The sequence below is a fragment of the Salmo salar genome, chromosome ssa06, assembly GCF_905237065.1.
Source record: "Salmo salar chromosome ssa06, Ssal_v3.1, whole genome shotgun sequence".
Taxonomy (NCBI): domain Eukaryota; kingdom Metazoa; phylum Chordata; class Actinopteri; order Salmoniformes; family Salmonidae; genus Salmo; species Salmo salar.
The window spans coordinates 63,913,428-63,938,523 of record NC_059447.1 but is presented as its reverse complement, the minus strand read 5'-3'; the positions used below and the strand labels follow the sequence as shown (position 1 = coordinate 63,938,523).

Here is a 25,096-nt window from a genome sequence, read left to right as displayed (position 1 = left end):
CTCTAATCAAGTTGTCTCGACCTTGACTAACCTGTTCCCCCACACATTTATTCTGCACTGGTACCCCCTGTATATAGCCTCACGTCTGTTATTTTATTGTTGCTCTTTAATTACTTGTTATTTTGTATTTTCTTCTTTTTTAATTTATTTTTTAAATTTCAGTTTATCTTAATACTTATTTTTCTTAAAACTGCATTGTTGGTTAAGGGCTTGTAAGTAAGCAAGTAAGGTCTACACCTGTTATATTCGGCGCATGTTACAAATAACATTTGATTTGATCAACGTCTCAAGGATGATCAAAGGAAATTGGATGCACCTGAGCTGAATTTGGAGTGTCTGTATTTAATTTCCAATACATTTGCAAACATTTCTAAAAATATGTTTTCACTTTGTCATTATGGGGTATTGTGTGTAGATGGGTGAGAGAAAAAATATCAGTTTAATCCATTTTGAATTCGGGCTGTAACACAACAAAATGTGGAACAAATCAAGGGGTATGAATGCTTTCTGTGAAGTCCCTGTATCAATGTCTCCTGTAAGGCTAGGTTCTCGTTGTCTCCTCATCATACGCGAGGGAAACAACAGCAGTTTATAAAGGCTGCGCCTTCCGCAATGAACCTCCCATGCCTGGTCAATCACAGCCATGACATTCTAGTGGTGATAGTGCATCAGATATTACAAAGAAATATTATACATTAACTATGGCATTTTTTATGATCCGGGCGCCGCTCACTCGCAACGTCTGTACGATGACATCACGGGGCATAGGACTGGTGGCTCTGACTGATGGAGAAAAGAGCCAGAAGACCCTGAAACTTTACGTCTAACATCATTTTGAATTATTCAGACTTGATTGAAGCATACGGCAACCGAATAGAACCGGAAGAACTCCGTTTCATTTACCGTTGAATACTGACACCCAGTCTCGGAAGTTGACTATTGCTGACTTGAGGCTGGTTTTCTACCTGGCTAGCCAGCTACGTTAGCTAGCTGCTAACAGCTTGTAACGTTAGTAGCGAGGCCAGATAGTCTAACTTTATCCATTGATAAATAGCAAAGTAATTATCCGAAATAGTCAATTGTTCTAACCAGTCGGTACGTAATATTGCGACAGGGCTAGTTTCTGGGGACATCCAAGACCCCTTCTTGCCATAACCAGCATTTAGCTAAGCTATTTAGCAAAGCTAACCAGCAACATCGCTCTTTCGCACTTTTTGGGTCCAGTTCAGGCAAGTAAGGATAACGAAACAGCTAGTTCGCTAAACGGGTACCTTTTATGCCATAATGGAAAGTTTAACATTAACTGATGGAGAGCAGAAGTATTACTCTGATTTGTTCGTTTATTGCGATACGGACAACACAAAGAAAGTGGCTTCCAATGGCAGAGTTCTTGACCTTTTCCGGGCGGCCCAGCTACCCAGCGAGGTTGTCCTGCAGGTGGGCTACCTAAATTAACTAGCCAGCTAAACGTATCAATCTGTCAAATGTGATAGAGGTGTGTTTGTCATGTATGTGGCGTTCATGTTGACAGTGGTTAACGTGACGACACACCTTATACTTGCCAGTTAGCGAAGTGAAAAGGTCTTTGCTGCATCAGGCTAACTAGCAAAGCATGCTACCAAGAATATAGTTAAGTAGCTAGCGTTACATTTTATACATAGCCACATGTTTTCTCAACACCACAGCTATTTTTTTCAATGTTTTTCTAGCTGTCTTTCTGCTTGATATTCTTGCAATTTGAATCATAAACTATCTTAATTATCCCAACTTGTTTTTGTAGCTAACCAGTTTAAGTCGACAGCCCACTTCCTCTCTTGTGTATTTAATACTTTGTTGCTTGCTGGACTGGATACAAAATGTACAGTATAGACACACTCTTATTTGTATCACCTCGATACTATTCGAAGGTCATAGTGCTCATTTGACTGATTAACATTAATCCAATCCAATATGTGAAGCCAGTAGAATGTGCATTGTAGCAACGACTGTGTTACTTGAACATAGTCATGTTCAGCTATTTTTTAGTATATTCGTGCTGTTATCAATTTGTGGGCTGACACCAACATTTCTGTTACGGTTGAAGGTTTGCTGGGCTGTCTTTCATTCAAAGTGTCATTTATTGACCTGCTCAGTCTAATTCCTAGGCCACTTGTACTGGTGTAGGCTATAGAATTCATGTGATAGGAAGGGGTGTGACTCAGACTTTTGTTTCAACAGTTACTGTGCTCTTTTGTGGGCCATGATGTATGCTTTTATTTCCTCCCTAATGCAGGACTAAAGGTTTCTGTTATGGTTGTTCATTATTCTGAAGAATAGGCCTAATCCATGATCCATAAATCTGAGATGTGAAATGTTGCCTGGGTCTGTCTGTGGTCTATTTCCCATTGAAATGATGCAGACTCATTAGGCCTTGGCTGGTAGTTATATTTCTTACCAACGTTGGTCCAACCCTATAGCACCGCAATGGCAAAGTCTCAGGGAATAGGTATTCAACTTGCCATATACATCTAATTCAGATGCATCCTTGTAGAAATGTCAGACCATTTTCTTTTATGACGACACAAGTCACATTGCTCAGTGAGCACACGAAGCAACATCTGTCTTCCTGCGTTAGTTTGGAAGCAATGTCCTTGGAATTCTCTCTGTGAGAGACTGCAACATTCCCTTCCATTATCAACTATTTGGCGTGAACACAATAGTGAGTTTATATCACTCTACAGACCTACAGTATGTTGATAATAAGATGAACTGCCCCTCCCTACCTTCAGGCTATGCTCAAACCCTACACCCCAACCCGAGCACTCCGTTCTGCCACCTCTGGTCTCTTGGCCCTTACGAGACGGCAGCTCCTACTCAACCCAGTCCAAGCGCTTCTCTGTCCTTGTATCCCAAGGATGGAACCAGCTTCCCCCTGAAGCTAGGACAGCAGACTCCCTGCCCATCTTCTGAAAGCGCCTGAAACCCTACCTCTTCAAAGAGTATCTTAAATAATCCCCCTCAAAAAGACTGAAATGTAAGTTTGTTGTCTCAGATCACAGAGCTCTGTGGAGCCACTCGCCTGGGCCATTTTGGAAGGAGCCAGTTTTACATTGCACTGAAACTCATCGCTGTAGCCCAGTCCGGACTGCCTCTCCGAGTAGAGAGCCTCAATTCTGGTTAGTAAACATGTCTGGAATGCTCCATCTATTAGGAATTAACCACTAATGTATGAGAGAGGGTATTAGCACCTGGGGGCACACCGGACAATGTTTATATATTTTTATGTTTGCCTTTGGTGCAGTTTCAGTTAAATTCAGTCACCTATATTGAAGAGAGAGTAGCATAGTCATGTGTTTTTCACAATGGCACTAATTTGACTTTAAAAAAAACTGAATACAGTGCATTCGGAAAGTATTTAGACCCCTTGACTTTTTCCACATTTTGTTACGTTACAGCCGTATTCTAAAATAAATTCAATTGTGGGTTTCCCTCATCAATCTACCCCCAACCATAATGACAAAGCAAAAGCAGTTAAAAAAAAACAAAAAAACAACTGATTACATTTACTTATGTATTCATTTAGACCCTTTAGTCAGTACTTTGTTGAAGCACCTTTGGCAGCGAATACAGCCACGGGTCTTCTTGGGTATGACGTTACAAGCTTGGCACACTTGTATTTGGGGAGTTTCTCCCATTCTTCTTTGCAGATCCTCTCAAGCTCTGTCAGGTTGGATGGGGAGTGTCGCTGCACATCTATTTAAAGGTCTCTCCAGAGATGTTCGATTGGGTTCAAGTCCGGGCTCTGGCTGGGCCAATCAAGGACATTAAGAGACTTGTCCCGAAGCCACTCCTGTGTTGTCTTGGCTGTGTGCTTACGGTCGTTGTCCTGTTGGAAGGTGAACCTTCTCCCCAGTCTGAGATCCTAGTGCCTGTCATGCCTTTTACTGAGTGGCTTCCGTCTGGCCACTCTACCATAAAGGCCTGATTGCTAGAGTCCTGCAGAGATGGTTGTCCTTCTGGAAGGTTCTCAAATCTCCACAGAGAAACTCTAGAGCTCTGTCGGAGTGACCATTGGGTTCTTGGTCACCTCCCTGACCAAGGCCCGCTCTAGGAAGAGTCTTAATGGTTCCAAACTTTTTCCATTTAAGAATGATAGAGGCCATAGTGTTTTTGGGGATCTTCATTGCTGCAGACATTTGTTGGTACCCGTCCCCAGATCTGTGCCTCGACACAATCCTGTCTTGGAGCTCTATGGACAATTCCTTTAACCTCTTGGCTTGGTGCTTGCTCTTACATGCACTGTCAACTGTGGGACCTTTTTATATAGACAGGCGTGTGCCTTTCCAAATCATGTCCAATCAATTTAATTTACTGCAGGTGGACTCCAAGATGTATAAACTTCTCAAGGATGATCATTGGAAACAGGATGCACCTGAGCTCAATTTTGAGTCACAGAGCAAAGGGTCTGAATACTTATGTCAATGTATTTCTGTTTTTATATACATTACCCAAAATGTTTAAAAACCTGGAAAAAGGGAAGGGGTCTGAATACTTTCCGAATGCCCTGTGTGCTCCCTAGAGATGAGCTGTTTTTAAATGCATATACTGTCAACATAGAGGATATGTCACCCAAGTTTCATATCTGAGTCCATTAATAAGTAACAGGATGCAGAGATATGGATGGGTCAGAGATGGAGTGTGATTTTACGGGAAATGAAGACCACTATACAGTACCAGTGAAAAGTTTGGACACACCTACTCATTCAAGGGTGTTTTTTTTTTTTTTACTATTTTCTACATTGTAGAATAATAGTGAAAACATCACATATGGAATCATGTAGTAACCAAAAATGTGTTAAACAAATAAAAAATATATATATTTGAGATTCTTCAAAGTAGCCACCCTTTGCCTTGATGACAGCTTTGCACACTCTCAACCAGCTTCATGAGGTAGTCACCTGGAATGCTTTTCCAACAGTCTTGAATGAGTTCCCACATATGCTGAGCACTTGTTGGCTGCTTTTCCTTCACTCTGCGGTCCAACTCATCCCAAACCATCTCAATTAGGTTGAGGTCGGGTGATTGTGGAGGCCAGGTCATCTGATGCAGCCCTCCATCACTCTCCTTCTTGGTCAAATAGCCCATACATAGCCTAGAGGTGTTTTTGGGGTCATTGTCCTGTTGAAAAGCAAAATGATAGTCCGTCTAAGCGCAAACCAGATGGAAAGGCATATCACTGCAGAATGCTGTGGTAGCCATGCTGGTTAAGTGTGCCTTGAATTCTAAATAAATCCCAGGCAGTGTCACCAGCAAAGCACCATCACACCACCACCTCGCATGCTTCACGGTGGGTACCACACATGTGGAGATCATCCGTTCACCTACTCAGCGTCTCAAAAAGACATGGCAGATTTCCACCGGTCTAATGTCCATTGCTCGTGTTTCTTGGCCTAAGCAAGTTTCTTCTTCTTATTGGTGTCCTTTTTAGTAGTGGTTTCTTTGCAGCAATTCAACCATGAAGGCCTGGTTGACGCAGTCTTCTCTGAACAGTTAATGTTGATGTGCTGTTACTCTGGGAAGCATTTGAGGGGAAACTGAGGCTGGTAACTCTAACGAACTTATCCTCTGCAGCAGAGGTAACTTTGGGTCTTCTTTTCCTGTGGCGGTCCTCATGAGAGCCAGTTTCATCATTGCACTTGATGGGTTTTTGCGACTGCACAGTGAAGAAACGTTTCAAAGTTCTTTACCTTTTCCATATTGATGTACTGTTACCTTCACGTCTTGAAGTAATGATGGACTGTCATTTCTCTTTGCTTATTTGAGCTGTTCTTGCCAAAATATGGACTTGGTCATTTACCAAATAGCCCTATCTTCTGTATACCAACCCTACCTTGTCACAACACAACTGAAATTCCACAAATTAACTTTTAACAAGGCACACCTGTTAATTGAAATGCATTCCAGGTGACTACCTCCATGAAGCTGGTTGAGAGAATGCCAAGAGTGTGCAAAGTTGTCATCAAGGCAAAGGGTGGCTACTTTGAAGAATTAAAAATATATTTGGATTTATTTATCACTTTTTTGGGGTACTACATGATTCCTTGTGTTATTTCATAGTTTTGATGTCTTCACTATTATTCTACAATGTAGAAAATAGTACAAATAAAGAAAAACCCTTGAATGAGTAGATGTGTATAGACTTTTGACTGGTACTGTATATACAAAAGCATGTGGACACCTCTTCAAATCAGTGGATTCGGCTGCTTCAGCCACACCCATTGCTGACAGGTGTATAAAATTGAGCACACAGCCATACAATTTCCATAGACAAACATTGGCAGTAGAATGGCCATACTGAAGAGCTCAGTGACTTTCAATGTGGCACCGTCATAGGATGCTACCTTTCCAACAAGTCTTATTTTTTTCTTTTCAAATTTCTGCCCTGCTAAACCTGCCCTGCTCAACTAAGTGTTGTTATTGTGAAGTGGAAACGTCTACGAGCAACAACGGCTCAGCCGCGAAGTGGTAGGCCACACAAGCTCTCAGAACGGGACCGCCAAGTGCTGCAGCGTGTAAAAATCGTCTGTCCTTGGTTGCAACACTCATTATCGAGTTCCAAACTGCTTCTGAAAGCAACGTCAGCACAATAATTGTTTGTCGGGAGCTTCATGAAATGGGTTTCCTTGGCAGAGCAGCCGCACACCAGTCTAAGATCACAATGTGCTATGCCAAACGTCAGCTGGAGTGGTGTAAAGCTTGCCGCCTTTGGACTCTGGAGCAGTGGAAACTGGAGCGTTGAATCACGCTTTACCATCTTGCAGTACGACAGACGAATCTGGGTTTGGCGGATTCCAGGAGAAAGCTACCTGCCTCAATGCATAATGCCAATTGGGAAGTTTGATGGAGGAGGAATAATGGTCTGGGGCTGTATTCATGGTTCGGGCTAGGCCTCTTAATTCCAGTGAAGGGAAATCTTAAAGCTACAGCATACAATGACATTCTAGACAATTCTGTGCTTCCAACTTTGTGGCAACAGTTTGAGGAAGGCCCTTTCCTGTTTCAGCGTGACTGTGCCCCTGTGCAGAAGTTGAGGTCCATACGTAAATGGGTTGTCGAGATCAGTGTGGAAGAACTTGACTGCCTGCACAGAGCTCTGACCTCAACCCCATCGAACACCTTTGGGATGAATTGGACCGCTGACTGCGAATCCAGGCCTAATCGCCCAACATCGCTAATAATCTTGTGGCTGATGGAGGCAAGTCCCTGCAGCAATGTTTCAACATCTAGTGGAAAGCCTTCCCAGAAGAGTGGATGCTCTTATAGTAGCAAAGGGGGACCAACTCCATATTAATGACCATGATTTTTGAATGAGATGTTCGATGAGCAGGTGTCCACATACTTTTGGTAATGTAGTGTACAAGCGAAGAAAGAATAGAGAACAAATTCAACATGAAATTGCACAGCCTAAACAGGAAGCTGGGCCAGAGATATTGGAGGAAAAGACTCAAAGTACTTCTTGAAAACCTGAACATTAGGCTTTGTAAAGCACCTTTTTGATACATCACTTAAGTAAATTGGGTAATACTTAACTGATGTGGTTGATGCAGCTGCAAACAAATGTGGTTATCATTTTCAACACTTTTGTAGGCCATGTTGTAATAGGCCATACTAGACGACAGCAACTGACTAGTCAAGTCCTGCTAGTTGAAACAACTAGCTAGCTAGAAGGAATTTGAGGCAGTGTTGTAATCTAACAGTTTCTCATCTACAGTCAAGGACTTGCCTCTGCCTCGCTTTGTTGTGGCCAAGAATGAACAGGAGGCCAGACACACAGCCATGTACCCAGACTCTGAGAACCAGGGGTCTTACCAGGGCGTAATCCCACGACCCCCAGGCCGAGGGCAGGTCAAGAAGTTGTCTGCCCATGAGGTCATCCAGCCCTGCGTGCCCACAGTAGAACCACAGGTCATTGCCCCTCTGAGCGTTTCTCTTATTAAGAGATCTCTAGTGGAGAAATATATGATAAACTATTTGAATGATCTAGTTTCTTGACAGATTGATCTGTCAGAATTACAATTCAAACTTTGATAGACATTTGGGTTTTAATCTGATGTTATTTACCACTCTTTGAAGCTGCAGCCTGACACCACGTCCCCTGTGGTGTCTCCTCACCAGTCCCCTCCCACCTCGCCCCACTGGAGAAAGCACAAACGTCAGGCCAGCGGGGGGAACGTAGAGAGACAACCTGTGGTTGTGGCAGGTGCTGTCTGGACACCTTTCAGAGAGGCACAAGCAGGTACACACTCCACACAACAACCTGTATCCTCTGTGAATGTTAGTCTGACAAGGTTTACAGTTTCAGATGTAGATGTGTATTAACATCTGTACACAGTTGTCATGCATCGTTTTGGCTTTCGCCAGTCATACAACTATTACATAGCTTGCTAGGTAAGTGAGGTTCAGCCAATAAACAGAACATGATTATTGGTAATAGGAATATTGATGACATAAGTGTCTCTAGTCCACTCACTCAATGCTTGAGTATGCTCACTGCATCAGCTAGAAGGAGCTCTGTGTAATCTAATTGCCCTGTCCTGAGGCTGTGTAACTCTCCTCTCTACAGGACCTGTGGTGTCAGGTGATGGGATGTGGTCTGCCAACTCTCCTCCCCCTGTTCAGGAAAGCTGGGTCAGTTTGAAAGATGCTCATCCCCCCTCATCCAGCACACTCCCAGCAATACATTCCTCACCGGTCCAGGTAGTGCAGCAAATGCTTCTATGGACCTGTCATATTTCTCGTAATGGCTTAAAGGCATAGAGATGGAGATGGCCTATTTCACTAGATGCTCTATTTCATTGGCTAATGTTTCCCCCTCATAAAACTACATACAGTGCATTCGGAAAGTATTCAGACCCCTTGACTTTTTCTACATTTTGTTACGTTACAGCCTTATTCTAAAATGTATTAAATTGTGTTTTTCCCCCTCAATCTACACACATTACCCCATAATGACAAAATGAAAACTGTTTTTTAGAAATGTTTGCACATTTATAAAAATAAAGACTATCACATTTACATAAGTATTCAGACACTTTACTCAGTACTTTGTTGAAGCACCTTTGGCAGCTATTACAGCCTCAAATCTTAGGTATGACGCTACAAGCTTGGCACACCTGTATTTGGGGAGTTTCTCCCATTCTTCTCTGCAGATCCTCTCAAGCTCTGTCAGGTTGGATGGGGAGCATCGCTGCACAGCTATTTTCAGGTCTCTCCAGAGATGTTCAAGTCCAGGCTCTGGCAGGGCCAGTTAAGGACATTCAGAGACTTGTCCCAAAGCCATTCCTGCATTGCCTTGGCTGTGTGCTTACAGTCGTTGTCCTGTTGGAGGGTGAGCTTTCTCCCCAGTCTGAGGTCCTGAGCGCTCTGTAGCAAGTCTTCATCAAGGACCTCTTTGTACTTTGCTCCGTTCATCTTTCCCTCAGCCCTGACTAGTCTCCCAGAGACTTCCGCTGAAAAACATCCCCACAACATGATGCTGCCACCACCATGCTTCACTGTAGGGATGGTACCAGGTTTCCTCCAGACGAGACCCTAGGCATTCAAGCCAAAGAGTTCAATCTTGGTTTCATCAGACCAGAGAATCTTGTTTTTCATGATCTGAGAGTCCTTTAGGTGTCTTTTGGAAATCTCCAAGTGGGCTGTCATGTGCGTTTTACTGGGGAGTGGCTTCCGTCTGCCCACTCTACCATAAAGGCCTGATTGGTGGAGTGATGCAGAGATGGTTGTCTTTCTGGGAGGTTCTCCCATCTCCATAGAGGAACTCTGGAGCTCTTTCAGAGTGACCATCAGGTTCTTGGTCACCTCCCTGACCAAGGCCCTTCTCCACCGATTGCTCAGTTTGGCTGAGCGGCTAGCTCTAGGAAGTGTCATCGTTGTTCTGAACTACTTCCATTTAAGAATGATGGAGGCCACTGTGTTCTTGGGGACCTTCAGTGCTGCAGAAATGTTTTGGTAACCTTCCCCAGATCTGTGCCTCGACACAATCTTGTCTTGGAGCTTGACAATTCCTTCAACCTAATGGCTTGGTTTTTACTCTGACATGCACTGTCAACTGTGGGACCTTATATAGGCAGGTGTGTGTGCCTTTCCATGTCCAATCAATTGAATTTACCACAACTAGAAACATCTCAAGGATGATCAATGCAAACAGGATGCACCTGAGCTCAATTTCGAGTCTCATATCAAAGGGTCTGAATACTTATGTAAATACGGTATTTCTGTTTTATTTTTAATACATTTGCAAAAATGTGTAAACCTGTTCGCTTTGTCATTAAGGGTTTTGTGTGTAGATTGATGAGGACAAAATATTGAATCCTTTTTAGAATAAAGCTGTAACCAAGAAAAAATCAAGGGGTCTGAATGCGCTGTAACTACTGCGATAAGTCAGGAACTGTTGTTTTCTCTCTAAATGTTTCACATGACTGGCTTTAGGAGAACTCTTCGATACGAACGGTTGCATCTGCGACAACAACCAATGAAACCCAAAGACAGTCCAGTGGTGGTTATGACGACCCCTGGAAAATCACAGACGAGCAGAGACAGTATTACATAAATCAGTTCAAGACCATCCAACCAGACCTCAACGGTTTCATTCCTGGTGAGTAGTGAGCTTTGTGTGAAACCACCTTTTACACATATTCACCTTCAATCTGCAGTTGCTTCATCCATTTTTGGACTAATAAATTAATTTTATTCAAGAATCAAAGGGTATATACATTAGAAATGCCTAATAAGTTAAGTTAAACTGTCATACTCCATCAGAACCCAAAATATGTTTGTTTTACACCAATGGTTGTAAACAAACATGTTTATAGCCTCTCAACATGTTACAAACTATCTTTAATATATTGGCTGGTCAGTCCTTGTATCCATTGCTCTGCCCATTCAATTTTAGTGGTTACATTTCTCCAGGCCTATGCCTCAGCTTTTTACCAAAACAGAGGCGGGGAACCACTTTATTGTTTCAATTAAGGATTGGCCCTTTAAATGTTACAGGGACTGGCTGTTATGCTACAGTGATTGACCCTGCACAAACAGTTTTTCCCATCGTCTACATTTCAGGTTCTGCCGCAAAAGAATTTTTCACAAAATCAAAGCTACCTATTCTTGAACTGTCCCACATTTGGTAAGTTATTAGAAAGAGGGCTATTGGCTTTAGTTGAGATGCTCCTCATATGTTATGATGGAATTATATTATGAACCACCTGCTTTATTCTTAATCCAGGAAGAAATACCAAAGAATGGAAAACATAACTCTTCAGTTAATGAATTTGGATACCTCTTGTCCAGTGATTGAATTCACAAGGGATTCGAGCAGTTTAAAATTCACGAGTGTGTTTAGTCTTTTTTGCTGACTCACATTTTTTGTATTACAGGGAGCTGTCAGATTTCGATAAAGACGGGGCGTTGACACTGGATGAGTTCTGTGCTGCATTTCATCTGGTTGTTGCTAGGAAAAACAGCTATGATCTTCCCGAAAAGCTGCCGGAGAGTCTTATGCCAAAGCTTATTGACTTGGATGACTCGGCAGGTAAAAGCTGGTGCTCTCCTGCTATATAATCTGTCCAAACCTGGCCTTGGGACCGTCTGCTGCAGACAGTTAATTTATGAAACACTGAGAGAAATGGAACCGTCATCCTGATGATATAAATGTTCCATGTTCCAGAGATTCCAGACCAGGCCCCTGACGTGGGCTACTCGGGCTCCCCCGTGGAGGTGACACCCAACAAGTCCCCCTCCATGCCCTCACTCAACCAGACCTGGCCTGATCTCAACCAGGGCAATGAGGTTGGACACCGAACCACCACATGTTGTCACTGTAAAATAGGACATCGTTGAACTTTTGCCATTCCAGCATTTTGCAAATTACTTCTCAATTAAGTGATCGATAAGGATCTTTCCATTGCCCGGTTTTAGTAGCTGTCCGCTTGCAGTAATTTCTTAATTCAGTATCTTTCTAATCCATTTTTGAGAAACACAGATTAGTACTTACAGAAAGCTACAATTGTTGATATTCTCAATCAGTCAGTTTGCTCCATTTCTGTTAAGCTAGTTATCATGGTTCCAGTCAATATCCATCCCTTCCTCACTATAATGAATGGATAAGTGATAGTAAATGCAGTTCCTCACCCCTCCTGTGTGAGAGCAGTGGGGTTTGTAACTGGCAGTGGGGTTTGTATCCTGTGTGCTGATGTGTTTCTGCTCTGTCTCTCTAGCAGTGGGAGACTTTTAGTGAACGCTCCTCCAGCTCACAAACTCTGACCCAATTTGATTCTAACATTGCACCAGCTGACCCTGTAAGTCCATCACTTAGTATGCCTGTTTTAGTATAAATGATGAAATTAACCCAAGGGCTAATTGAGATCTCGCTCTGACTGCATGTACTTAGTGCTACTGAATCCACCGCAACTGCAGTGCCCATGTGATTTTTGCTTGCTTAGCTTTTTTTTGTCCCATACTATGATTAAGAATATGACATTGTGGGCCCTACAAGGTCCTGGGATATTTTAAATGTTAGCAAAATTGAATGTCTTTCTTCATTTTTTTTACTCTTTTCTACATTGTAGAATAATAGTGGAGACATCAAAACTATGAAATAACACATGGAATCATGTAGTAACCAAAAAAGTGGTAAACAAATCAAAGTAACCACCCTTTGCCTTGATGACAGCTTTGCACACGCTTGGCATTTTCTCAACCAGCTTCATGAGGTAATCACCTGGAATGCATTTCAATTAACAGGTGTGCCTTGTTAAAAGTCATTTGTGGAATTTCTTTCCTTCTTTATGCGTTTGAGCCAATCAGTTGTGTTGTGACAAAGTAGGGGTGGTAAACAGAAGATGGCCCTATTTGGTAAAGACCAAGTCCGTATTATGGCAAGAACAGCTCAAATAAGCAAAGAGAAATGACAGTCCATTACTTTAAGACATGAAGGTCAGTCAATCCATAACATTTCAAGAACTTTAAAAGTTTTTAAGTAATGTTGCAAAAACCATCAAGTGCTATGATGAAACTGGCTCTCATGAGGACTGCCACAGGAAAGGAAGACCCAGAGTTACCTCTGCTGCATAGGATTCGTTCGTTAGATTGCAGATTGCAGCCCAAATAAATGCTTCACAGAGTTCAAGTAATAGACACATCTCAACATCAACTGTTCAGAGGAGACTGCATGAATCAGGCCTTCATGGTCGAATTGCCGCAAAGAAACCACTACTAAAGGACACCAATAAGAAGAGACTTGCTTGGGCCAAGAAACACGAGCAATGCACATTAGACCGGTGGAAATCTGGCATGTCTTTTTGAGACGCAGAGTAGGTGAACGGATCTTCGCGTGTGTGGTTCCAACCATGAAGCGAGGAGGTGTGATGTGGGGGTGCTTTGCTAGTGACAATGTCCGTGATTTATTTAGAATTCAAGGCACACTTAACCAGCATGGCTACCACAGCATTCTGCAGCGATACGCCGTCCCATCTGGTTTGCGCTTAATGGGACGATCATTTGTTTTTCAAAAGGACAATGACCCAACACACCTCCGGGCTGTGTATGGGCTATTTGACTAAGATGGAGAGTGATGGAGTGCTGCATCAGATGAGCTGGCCTCCACAATCACCCGACCTAAACCCAATTGAGATGAGTTGGACCGCAGCGTGAAGGAAAAGCAGCCAACAAGTGCTCAGCATTTGTGGGAACTCCTTCAAGACTTTTGGAAAAGCATTCCAGGTGAAGCCGGTTGAGAGAATGCCAAGAGTGTGCATAGCTGTCATCAAGGCAAAGGGTGGCTACTTTGAAGAATCTCAAATGTTAAATATATTTTGACTTGTTTAACACTTTTTTTGAAAAATAAATAAATACCCTTGAATGAGTAGGTGTCCAAACTTTTGACTGGTACTGTAGATCTTCAGTTTTCTCAATCTGCATAATTGCCATGAATGGAAACCTTTTCTAGCCTTTTACAAACTGTTTTGACACTATGAAAGATTTCAATCCTAATGGCAGTATACGGGCTAATGGTCAAACTAAGACACCTCTGTCCTTACAGGATACAGCCATTGTCCACCCTGTCCCCATCCGGATGACCCCAAGCAAGATCCATATGCAAGAGATGGAGCTGAAGAGAACCGGAAGTGGTAAGATACTTTCCCCATATGATAAGAGCACGTAAACATATCAGAAGACCGAGCTCTGTCTTCTAAAGCAGTGGAGACTGGAGAGACTAGCAACTCTCAAGAATTTTACTGAGAAGTAGTGAAGGGATGCGTTGTACCTCTTTCTAAATACTGTTAAGGGAATTGACCGTCTTTTTCATTCCTGAAGACCACACACATCCTACGAGTCCCCTGATGGCTAAACCACCTGACCTCTCTGAAGAAACCAAGCTTGCCACCTCTATGAAGTTTGTAACTGCTAACTCTGGTAAGTGTCTCAAGGGATGTGCCATTATCATAAAGAATTTAGGACAGTTGCAATTTTTAGGTAGGCCATATTTCCTACAATAGATCTGTGACCATAATTATATTGCATTTCCTTGAGGCATGGTTAAAGATACAATACTAATTTCTCTCCTGAAGGTGATGGTTATAGCAGTTCAGATTCCTATACTTCAGATCAAGACCCAATTACAAGTGTTGTAACAAGACAAAGGTAAGTTGGTCTCAAAATCTAGAGATATTCGATGTCAAAATACATGCTTTGTTTATTGAAGAGTTTTTGAATGGTAAGCTCACTAGCTGTGTTGTAGGTCTCATTCTGGGACGTCTCCTGAAGGACTGAAGGTGGTGGCTGCCCCCCCACCGCCACCCCCCAGACCACACGCCTCCCACTCCCGCTCCTCCTCTCTAGACATGAACAGAAGCTTTGCGGCTGTCCCCACCGGGCCACAGTTGGCTGGAGTCGTGGCCTACCCTCCAGCCGTGCCTCCTAGACCACTACCCACACAGGTAGAACTATCAGCACAGAGCTGAAGACTTATCAAAATGTTGCCGCCTCTGTGTAGTCTTTAATAGGAAATGTACATATTTAAATGCTGAAATCTCCTTTTTGTTCTATTCACTCTACACAGACTTATTATTATTACTACTACTACTACTACTACTACTAAGGGAGTGAACGTTATTTATAATAAGGGTTACATGGAGAAAATCGAACCTCTGAAATGAAAATGGATAGCCTTCCCTTGGAAAAAGTGATATACACACACCCAAAATAATAATTAAAACGAAGTGGATAGCAGAGAACACGTCTACTGTTTACCCTCACTTTTTGGACACACCATAGCCTTAGATATGCAGTTTTAGAAACTGTTCTTCTGTAAGCATTACATGGCAACGCAGGATTGATTTATTTTTTGGCACAGGGCTGCAGGCCAGAAGGTTGTGAGTTCAGAGACAACTGTGGACAGATCTCCTTTATAGTAAAATCTATCATATTTGCAGGTCAGAGAGAGAAATTGCATTTTAGAAACATTTCATGCAATTCTACATCATTTTACATATTAGCAGAATCTTTTTTAATACCACATAAATTACTGAAATTACAGGCTAAGAATGGACAGATGTGTGTTCATCTTGTCACATTTCTCCAATACCAAATCAGTGTGTTTTGTTTGCAACAAAACTGTTCATGTTTGCAAATAATCATTAGGAATCTGAGCATGGTACTTTCAAAAGTGAAGCCTACCTTTCCACCCCAAACAGAGTAGCCCTACCGATGCATTGAAATGTAAGCTTTAACTACTGGCTACTCTTCTTCTGTGGCTTAACCCAACGAGAGAAGGTCACAAGTGTTTCCCTAAAAGCTGTCTGGGTTTAAATATCTTCTATTGTACAGAAAGTGAATACCTTAATCAATTGATAGTGACAGAATTTGATTACTTCCCAAGCAAAGTACATTTTTGTATCTGCTGTAGAAACTCAATGATATCCCGGGTATTTTACCACTTGTTTCTATCATAAAGCGTCACGGACCAAAGCACTGTTATAGTTGACTTTATATAATGGGATCTGTAATTTTTTCCCTCTCTAAATCTTAAGATAACAATGTGTAGGCCTGTGCTTTTTGCCATTTTCTTTAATAAAAGGTAGGCCTATGGCAAATCTATGGATATAGCAGCCTAACTTTGCCTAATAGCCTAATTTTGTCTGTCAAACAGGTAGGCCCAACTCTTTCTTAAATAGGAAGAAATAGGCTCCAACACAGTCCTCTTGTTGGTACAAAAGTCGAATTAAAACTTTATATTAATAATGCCTACTGTCCGTTGGTTGTGCTGCTGCTTCAAGTTTCCGCACCACAATGTTACTCAAATCAATAACTCTGAAAACATCATGGGCAAGAAAGAAAAAAAAAAACAGAACGGAACATGGGTTATAGGCTAGTCCGCGCACAAGATATTGCATTTTTGGACTAGGCCTAATCAGAAGTAATTTTTGGAAGAAGCCTTTGACTCACCTCCTGAACTGCCGCCACTGTAGGCCTGCACAGCATTGGTGAGACTTCACACAAAAAAGGTTTTGATCAGCAAGAGCAGAGCAGCCCGGGGCTCAGGATTGGAATATCCATTGCAGTGTGTAATGCAGCCTAGTTTTATTTATACCATCCCAGCAGCTATCTTTGTAATATAACTTTGATCTGTGCTTCTCCGACCATGCACTTCGTAGCCTATAAGCTATGGATAATTTGATTGAGACTACACTAAACAGCCTGTAGGCGCACTTGATATTGCATGCCAGGCGGAGAATCAGCGATGAGGGGCAGCATCAGGCGCATATATACACACACCGTACCAGTCAAAAGTTTGGACAGATCTACTCATTCAAGGGTTTTTCTTTATTTTTACTATTTTCTACATTGTAGAATAGTAGTGAAGACCTCAAAACTATGAAATAACAAATATGGAATCATGTAGTAATGAAAAAAGTGTTAAACAAAATATATTTTATTCTTCAAAGTAGCCACAGTTTGCCTTGACAGCTTTGCACACTCTTGGCATTCTCTCAACCAGCTTCATGAGGAATACTTTTCCAACAGTCTTAAAGGAGTTCCCACATATGCTGAGTACTTGTTGGCTGCTTTTCCTTCACTCTGCGGTCCAACTCATCCCAAACCATCTCAATTGGGTTGAGGTCGGGTGATTGTGGAGGCCTGGTCATCTGATGCAGCACTCATCACTCTCCTTATTGGCCAAATAACACTTACACAGCTTGGAGGCGTGTCTTGGGTCATTGTCTTGTTGAAAAACAAATGATAAGCTCAAACCAGATGGGATGGTGTATCGCTGCAGATGCTGTGGTAGCCATGCTGGTTAAGTATGCCTTGAATTCTAAATAAATCACGGACATTGTCACAAGCAAAGCACCATCACACCACCACCTCCATCCTTCACGGTGGGAACCACACATGCGGCGATCATCCGTTAACCTACTCTGCGTCTCACAAAGACATGGTGGTTGGAACCAAAAATCTCAAATTTGGACATCAAACCAAAGGACAAATTTCCACTGGTCTAATGTCCATTGCTCGTGTTTCTGGGCCCAAGCAAGTTTCTTCTTATTATTGGTGTCCTTTTAGTAGTGGTTTCTTTGCAGCAATTCAGCCATGAAAGCCTGATTCACACAGTCTCCTCTGAACAGTTGATGGTAACTCTGGGTCTTCCTTTCCTGTGTCGGTTCTCATGAGACAGTTTCATCATAGTGCTTGATGTTTTTTGCGACTGCGCTTGAAAAAACGTTCCAAGTTCTTGATTTTCCGTATTGACTAACCTTCATGTCTCAAAGTAGTAATGGACTGTCGTTTCTCTTTGCTTATTTCAGCTGTTCTTGCCATAATATGGACTTGGTCTTTTACCAAATAGGGCTGTCTTCTGTATACCACCCCTACCTTGTCACAACACAACTGATTGGCTCAAACACATTAAGAAGGAAAGAAATTCCACTAATTAACTTTAAAAAAAATACTAAACACTCCCCTTGAGTGAAATTGAAAAACCATGACCCTCCCCCATTTTTCTCCAGGTACCTATTCAGTAAATTTCAATCCACCCCTAAGTCATTGACTAAGTAATCTCCAATTCAAGGTTGTGTTCTGTTTTTCAATATGCAGTGTTAAGTCTGAACCCTGTGTTTATCCCCTTTGTCCCCAGACCTCGGGTCCCCATAGTGGGCATCGCTCAGATGAGGGCCTGGCAGCTCATTCCACTACCTCGCCCCAGCAGATCCCGGAGCAGCCCAACTTTGCTGACTTCAGTCAGTTCCAGGCGTTTGCTGCCTCAGATCAGCCCAGCGATGATGGGGAGAAGCACCCAGAGAGTCTGCCGGTAAGTCAAACACAGTAAAATACAGAACCACCTTGCAGTTGGTGAACCTAACCCGGTTATATCATCTGTACTCCTGTTATAATAAGACAGACTGTTCATTCTCCGTTCACAGGTAGAGAAGTCTTCAGAAGGTGCTGGGCCTTTGAGAACTGTGAAGAGTGATAACCAGGAAGAGCGAGCTGCAGCTACTGTGAACTCTGTAAGTAATTGACTTATTTAGACCATGATGCACCTCAATCAATCACCCCAACTACCTCGTACCTCAGTACACTGACTCGGTACCTGTTCACTGGCTTGCGAAAATATTCACCCCCCCTTGGCATTTTTCCTATTTTGTTGCCTTACAACCTGGAATTAAAAAAACATTTTTTTGTGAAACACACAAGAAATAAGACAAAAACAGAACTTGAGCGTGCATATCTTTTTTGCCCATTCTTCAAGGCAAAACTGCTCCAGCTCCTTCAAGTTGGATGGGTTCCGCTGGTGAACAGCAATCTTTAACCTGTTATGGATAGGGGGCAGTATTTTCACGGCCTGAAAAAAACGTACCCGATTTAATCTGATTATTACTCCTGCCCAGAAACTAGAATATGCATATAATTATTAGCTTTGGATAGAAAACACTCCAAAGTTTCTAAAACTGTTTGAATGGTGTCTGAGTATAACAGAACTCATTTGGCAGGCCAAAACCTGAGAAGATTCTGTACAGGAAGTACCCTGTCTGACCATTTCTTGGCCTTCTTGATTATCTCTATCCAAAACAGTGGATCTCTGCTGTTACGTGACACTTCCTACGGCTCCCATGTGCTCTCAGAAGGCGGCAAAAAGCTGAATCGTGGCTTTGCAGGCCCTGGCTGAAAAACATTAGCGCGTTTGGATAGTGGCCGGTCAGAGTACTATGAGACTGAGGCTCGTGCACAAGTCGACTCTATGTTTACTTTCTCTCTCTTTGAACGAAAACCACCACTCCCGGTCGGAATATTATCGCTTTTTTACGAGAAAAATGGCATAAAAATGTATTTTAAAGAGCGGTTGACATGCTTCGAAGTACGGTAATGGAATATTTAGAATTTTTTTGTCACGAAACAGGTCGGGCGCGTAACCCTTCGTCACCCTTGGATAGTGTCTTGAACGCACGAACAAAACGCCGCTATTTGGATATAACTATGGATTACTTTGAACCAAACCAACATTTGTTATTGAAGTAGCAGTCCTGGGAGTGCATTCAGACGAAGAACACCAAAGGTAATCAAACTTTTCTAATAGTAAATCGGAGTTTGGTCAGGGCTAAACTTGGTGGGTGTCAAAATAGCTAGCCGTGATGGCTGGGCTATCTACTCAGAATATTGCAAAATGTGCTTTCACCGAGAAGCTATTTTAAAATCGGACACCTCGATTGCACAAAGGAGTTCTGTATCTATAATTCTTACATAAATTATTTTATTTTGTCAACGTTTATCATGAGTAATTTAGTAAATTCACCGGAGGTTTGCGGGGGGTATGCTAGTTCTGAACATCACATGCTAATGTAAAAAGCTGGTTTTTGGATATAAATATGAACTTGATTGAACAAAACATGCATGTATTGTATAACATAATGTCCTAAGATTGTCATCTGATGAAGATCATCAAAGGTTGCATTAAGCTGTGATTTGGGTTTATGTGACATTCTATGCTAGCTTGAAAAATGGGTTTCTGATTATTTCTGGCTGGGTACTCTGCTGACATAATCTAATGTTTTGCTTTCGCTGTAAAGCCGTTTTGAAATCGGACAGTGTGGTTAGATAAAGGAGTGTCTTGTCTTTTAAAATGGTGTAAAATAGTCATATGTTTGAAAAATGGAAGTTTAAAAAAAAAAAAAATATTTGTAATTCGCACCACGCCTATCATTGGATATTGGAGCAGGTGTTTCGCAAGCGGAACGTCTAGATGTAAGATTAAGTTATACCACAGATTCTGAACTGGATTGTGGTCTGGGATTTGACTAGATAATTCTAAGACATTTAAATGTTTCCCCTTAAACTACTCGAGTGTTGCTTTAGCAGTATGCTTAGGGTCATTGTCCTGCTGGAACGTGAACCTCCGTCCCAGTCTCAAATCTCTTTAAGATTAAAACAGGTTTCCCTCAAGAATTTCCCTGTATTTAGCTCCATCCATCATTCCTTCAATTCTGACCAGTTTCCCAGTCTCTGCTGATGAAAAACATCCCCACAGCATGGTGGTGGCAGCATCATGGTGTTCTCGGGGTGATGAGAGGTGTTGGGTTTGCTCCAGACAGTGTTTTCCTTGATGGCCAAAAAGCTCAATTTTAGTCTCTTCTGACCAGAGTACCTTTTTCCATATCTTTGGGGAGTCTCTCACATGCCTTTTGGCGAACACCAAACGTGTTTGCTTATTTTTTTTCCTGGCCACTCTTCAGTAAAGCCCAGCTCTGTGGAGTGTACGACTTAAAGTGGTCCTATGGACAGATACTCCGATCTCTGCTGTGGAGCTTTGCAGCTCCTTCAGGGTTATCTTTGGTCTCTTTGTTGCCTCTCTGATTAATGCCCTCCTTGCCTGGTGCGTGAGCTTTGGTGTGCGACCCTCTCTTGGCAGATTTGTTGTGGTGCCATATTTCAATTTATTTAATGGATTTAATGGTGCTCCATGGGATGTTCAACTTTTCAGATATTTTTTATAACCCAACCCTGATCTTTTGGGTTATAAGAGCTCCATGGTCTTCATGGTGCCACTTGCTTAGTGGTATTGCAGACTCTGGGGCCTTTCTGAACAGCTAAATATTTATATATACTGAGATCATGTGACACTTAGATTGCACACAGGTGGACTTTATTTAACTATTTATTTGACTTCTGAAGGTAATTGGTTGCACCAGATCTTATTTAGGGGCTTCATAGCAAAGGGGGTGAATACATACAGTTGAAATCAGAAGTTTACATACACCTTAGCGAAATGCATTTAAACTCAGTTTTTCACAATTCCTGACATTTAATTCCCTGTCTTAGGCCAGTTAGGATCACCACTTTATTTTAAGTGTGAAATGTCAGAATAATAGTAGAGTGATTTATTTATTTCATCACATTCCCAGTGGGTCAGAAGTTTACATGCAGTCAATTAGTATTTGGTAGCATTGGCTTTAAATTGTTTAACTTGGTTCAAACGTTTTGGGTAGCCTTCCACAAGCTTCCCACAATAAGTTGGGTGAATTTTGGCCCATTCCTCATGACAGAGCTGGTGTAACTGAGTCAGGTTTGTAGGCCTCCTTGCTCGCACACACTTTTTCAGTTCTGCCCACATATTTTCTATAGAATTGAGGTCAGGGCTTTGTGATGGCCACTCAGTACCTTGACTTTGTTGTCCTTAGGCCATTTTGCCACAACTTTGGAAGTATGCTTGGGGTCATTGTCTATTTGCAAGACCCGTTTGTGACCAAGCTTTAACTTCCTGACTGATGTCTTGAGATGTTGCTTCAATATATCCACATCATTTTCATACCTCATGATGCCATCTATTTTGTGAAGTGCGCCAGTCCATCCTGCAGCAAAGCACCCCCACAACATGATGCTGCCACCCCCGTGCTTCACGGTTGGGATGGTGTTCTTTGGCTTGCAAGCCTCCCCCTATAGGACTCGTTTTACTGTGGATATACTTTTGTTTCCTCCAGCATCTTCACAAGGTCCTTTGCTGCTGTTCTGTGATTGATTTGCACTTTTTGCACCAAAGTACATTCATCTCTAGGAGACAGAACGCGTCTCCTTCCTGAGCGGTATTGACGGCTGCGTGGTCCCATGGTGTTAATACTTGCGTACTATTGTTTGTACAGATGAACATGGTACCTTCAGGCGTTTGGAAATTGCTCCCAAAGATGAGCCAGACTGTGGAGATCTACAAAAACATTTTCTGTTGTCTTGGCTGATTTCTTTTGATTTTCCCATGATGGTAGGCAGAGGCACTGATTTTGAAGGTAGGCCTTGAAATATATCCACAGGTACACCTCAAAGGATGTCAATTAGCCTATCAGAAGCTTCTAAATCCATGACATAATTTTCTGGATATTTCCAAGCTGTTTAAAGGCACACTCAACTTAGTGTATGTAAACTTCTGACCCACTGGAATTGTGATAGTGAAATAATCTGTCTGTAAACAATTGTTGGAAAAATGACTTGTGTCAGGCACAAAGTAGATGTCGTAACCGACTTGCCAAAATTTTGTTTGTTAACAATACATTTGTGGAGTTGTTGAAAAACAAGTGTTAATGACTCCAACCTAAGTGTATGTAAACTTCTGACTTCAACTGTATACACGCACCACTTTTCCGGGTTTAAATTTTTTTTTATTTGAAACAAGTTATTTTTTTTCTTCACTTCACCAATTTGGACTATTTTGTGTATGTCCATTACATGAAATCCAAATAAAATACATTTAAATTACAGGTTGTAATGAAACAAAATAGGGAAAACGCCAAGGGGGTGACTACTTTTGATAGGCACTTGTTATTTTGTTACTGTTTTAATTTGTATCTATTTGTTCATTTTCTTTTAACTGTATTGTTGGGAAAGGGCTTGTAAGTAAGCATTTCATGGTAAAATCTGCACTTGTATTTACCACGTTAGACAAATAACATTTTGATTTCATGCCAATACTGGGGGCCTCAATGTCCTCCTTTCCTGCAAATGGTTAATTTCAGATTTATACGGTGTGTTTTATTTTTTTCCCTGTCAGGCCAAAGGGTCCATCATGGCCCCCCCACCTAAGCCTGTCCGCCGGAGACTGAAGTCTGAGGATGAACTCCAGGAAGAGGCCCTCCCCCTGAAGTCTAACGTCATAGCCACTGTTCTAGCTGCACAGCCATCCATTCCCAGGTAGGAACAGGGGCTCCATAAGAATATGAATAGTGACTGGTCTTTCATTGTTGATTTTATATATCTTAGATCACTTAATTGCATTGAAATGAAGAAATGTTAAGTTTTAAATAAAAAATAAAAATTGCAGGTCGGTTGGGAAAGATAAAAAAGCAATTCAAGCCTCTATCAGAAGAAACAAGGAGACCAACACAGTCTTGGCCAGGCTCAATAGTGAATTACAGCAACAGCTAAAGGTAGGGGAGTGTTTGAACACAGTACATGCATACTAAGCAATCTGTTAGTGAACTGAACCTGAGGCTTGATTTTGAACATTTTGGCATAAAAAAAAATCAAAGCCTTTAAAAAGGTTGAACTTCAATCCTAATTTTAGTTGGTTTATCCTGTTGTTTTTCATTCATAGGACTTGCTAGAAGAGAGGATATCTTTGGAGGTTCAACTGGAACAGCTTAGACCATTTTCCCATTTGTAACCTGTTTGTGTGAGGAGGACAAGTCCATGAGAGCAGATAGGAGAGATGCACATGTTGTTCTCCCGATGTCCACTCCCTCTGTGTTCTGCTGTCTCTACTGTGGGAAACGGACTCTGTCACCGACTGACTGACTACAACAACACACCCTGAGTCGCCCTCATCAGACAGAGTACAGTCTTACCAGAGCGGCTGGGATGGGAATGTCACAGATATTGGCACTTTTATTTATCAAAGAAATAAAGATTATTGTAGACGTCAATCCCTTATAACAGGTATGGACAGGCCCCCGAGGCCAGCCAGGCAGGTATAGAACTGGAACTTGAGTCATGGGGTACTGAAGGCCAAGTTCCCTCCCCATTCTTCCCCATGATGACAAGTGCCCAGTTCACTGAATGAGAGGAGCACATTGTGGTCTGTCTGTACTGTGTGTGGGCCTGGCCGCCCGGGCCCTGTCAAGGACAGATAATCATACCAGCGAGGGTATTGGGTGAGGAGAGGGGAGGAGTCTATGGGAGATGATGCTCTATCCTGGAGCACCTTGGACTGATCATGTGACAGGAATTTATTAATGTTCCAGTTTATTACTGTGTGTGGATGTATGTGGGCAGGCAACGGTTACAAACTGCACAATGCAACAAGTGTATGTGTTCTTTTAGTTTTTTTCACTAGTCTTCTGCCATTTGATCCTTAACACAGTGAGCTGTATTACCTTGTGAAGTGATCGAACCCCAGATTACGGAACACCTTTTAGTTTTCGCTCCTGGCTCTGTAGTTGCTCATGCTGACGCTGCCTGTGAGAGAGGTCCTTGTGAGATATGATAACCAACTATGGAAGTGAGACCTGACTGAAAAGACTGCCCCCCCCCTCCGTTTTTTATTTTTGTTTCCCCTCTGACACCATTTGTATTTTTACCTGCATGTTGTTCATGTTCTTATCTAGTATGAAGACTGCGCTTAAAAATAAACCACTTGATTTCTACCTGTATATCTTACCTAGTATGACATTGTGGTGGTACCTAAACATTGTATAACTGTCTTTGTTTTCCTGGAACTTCCTGTTTTTTTTCTTAACCTGTCCTCAAATACCTTACTCCTGGTGTTCAGGTTTCCACTTTAATCTATTCTCCCTGTATTGAACCTAGGTGAACCTTCTTTTCCCTGCTGTTCAAGTTGATGTACTGTAAAAGGGTTATGTTGTATATTGTATATGATACACACCTTTTGATCTCATATGTACATTTGCATTAATTGCTGACTAACAGCAAATATTCTATTTAATTGCTTATTATGGCTGTGGGATGATGTTTAACTGCATGGATATATCTCTGCAGAATGAACTAGCAGCTGTGTGATTTATACACAAAATAAAATGACAATATTTTAACCACCTTTTTCTGGTTCAAATGTTATTGTTGA

The 25,096-nt window shown here is 42.0% G+C and overlaps 1 protein-coding gene across 7 annotated transcripts; it reads left to right on the top strand.

The window, feature by feature from the left end:
- The first annotated feature begins 611 nt into the window (after positions 1-611).
- Positions 612-25,064, top strand: LOC106607814 (ralBP1-associated Eps domain-containing protein 1). Of its 7 annotated transcripts, none has more exons than XM_014205183.2 (19): positions 618-1,437; positions 3,032-3,155; positions 7,751-7,944; positions 8,119-8,275; positions 8,603-8,736; positions 10,471-10,636; positions 11,101-11,164; positions 11,415-11,569; positions 11,705-11,826; positions 12,255-12,335; positions 14,078-14,165; positions 14,353-14,451; positions 14,607-14,679; positions 14,777-14,975; positions 18,173-18,346; positions 18,459-18,545; positions 23,069-23,208; positions 23,339-23,444; positions 23,612-25,064. In XM_014205183.2, the coding sequence occupies exons 1-19, from the start codon at positions 1,285-1,287 to the stop codon at positions 23,678-23,680; spliced, it is 2,385 nt and encodes a 794-aa protein (XP_014060658.1). In that variant the 5' UTR covers positions 618-1,284; the 3' UTR covers positions 23,681-25,064. The 7 variants fall into 7 exon arrangements, with proteins under 7 accessions (XP_045576775.1, XP_014060658.1, XP_014060657.1 ...); XM_014205182.2 differs by having other exon boundaries at positions 619-1,437; positions 8,113-8,275; XM_014205185.2 differs by having other exon boundaries at positions 624-1,233; positions 8,113-8,275.
- Positions 25,065-25,096: the final 32 nt, after the last annotated feature.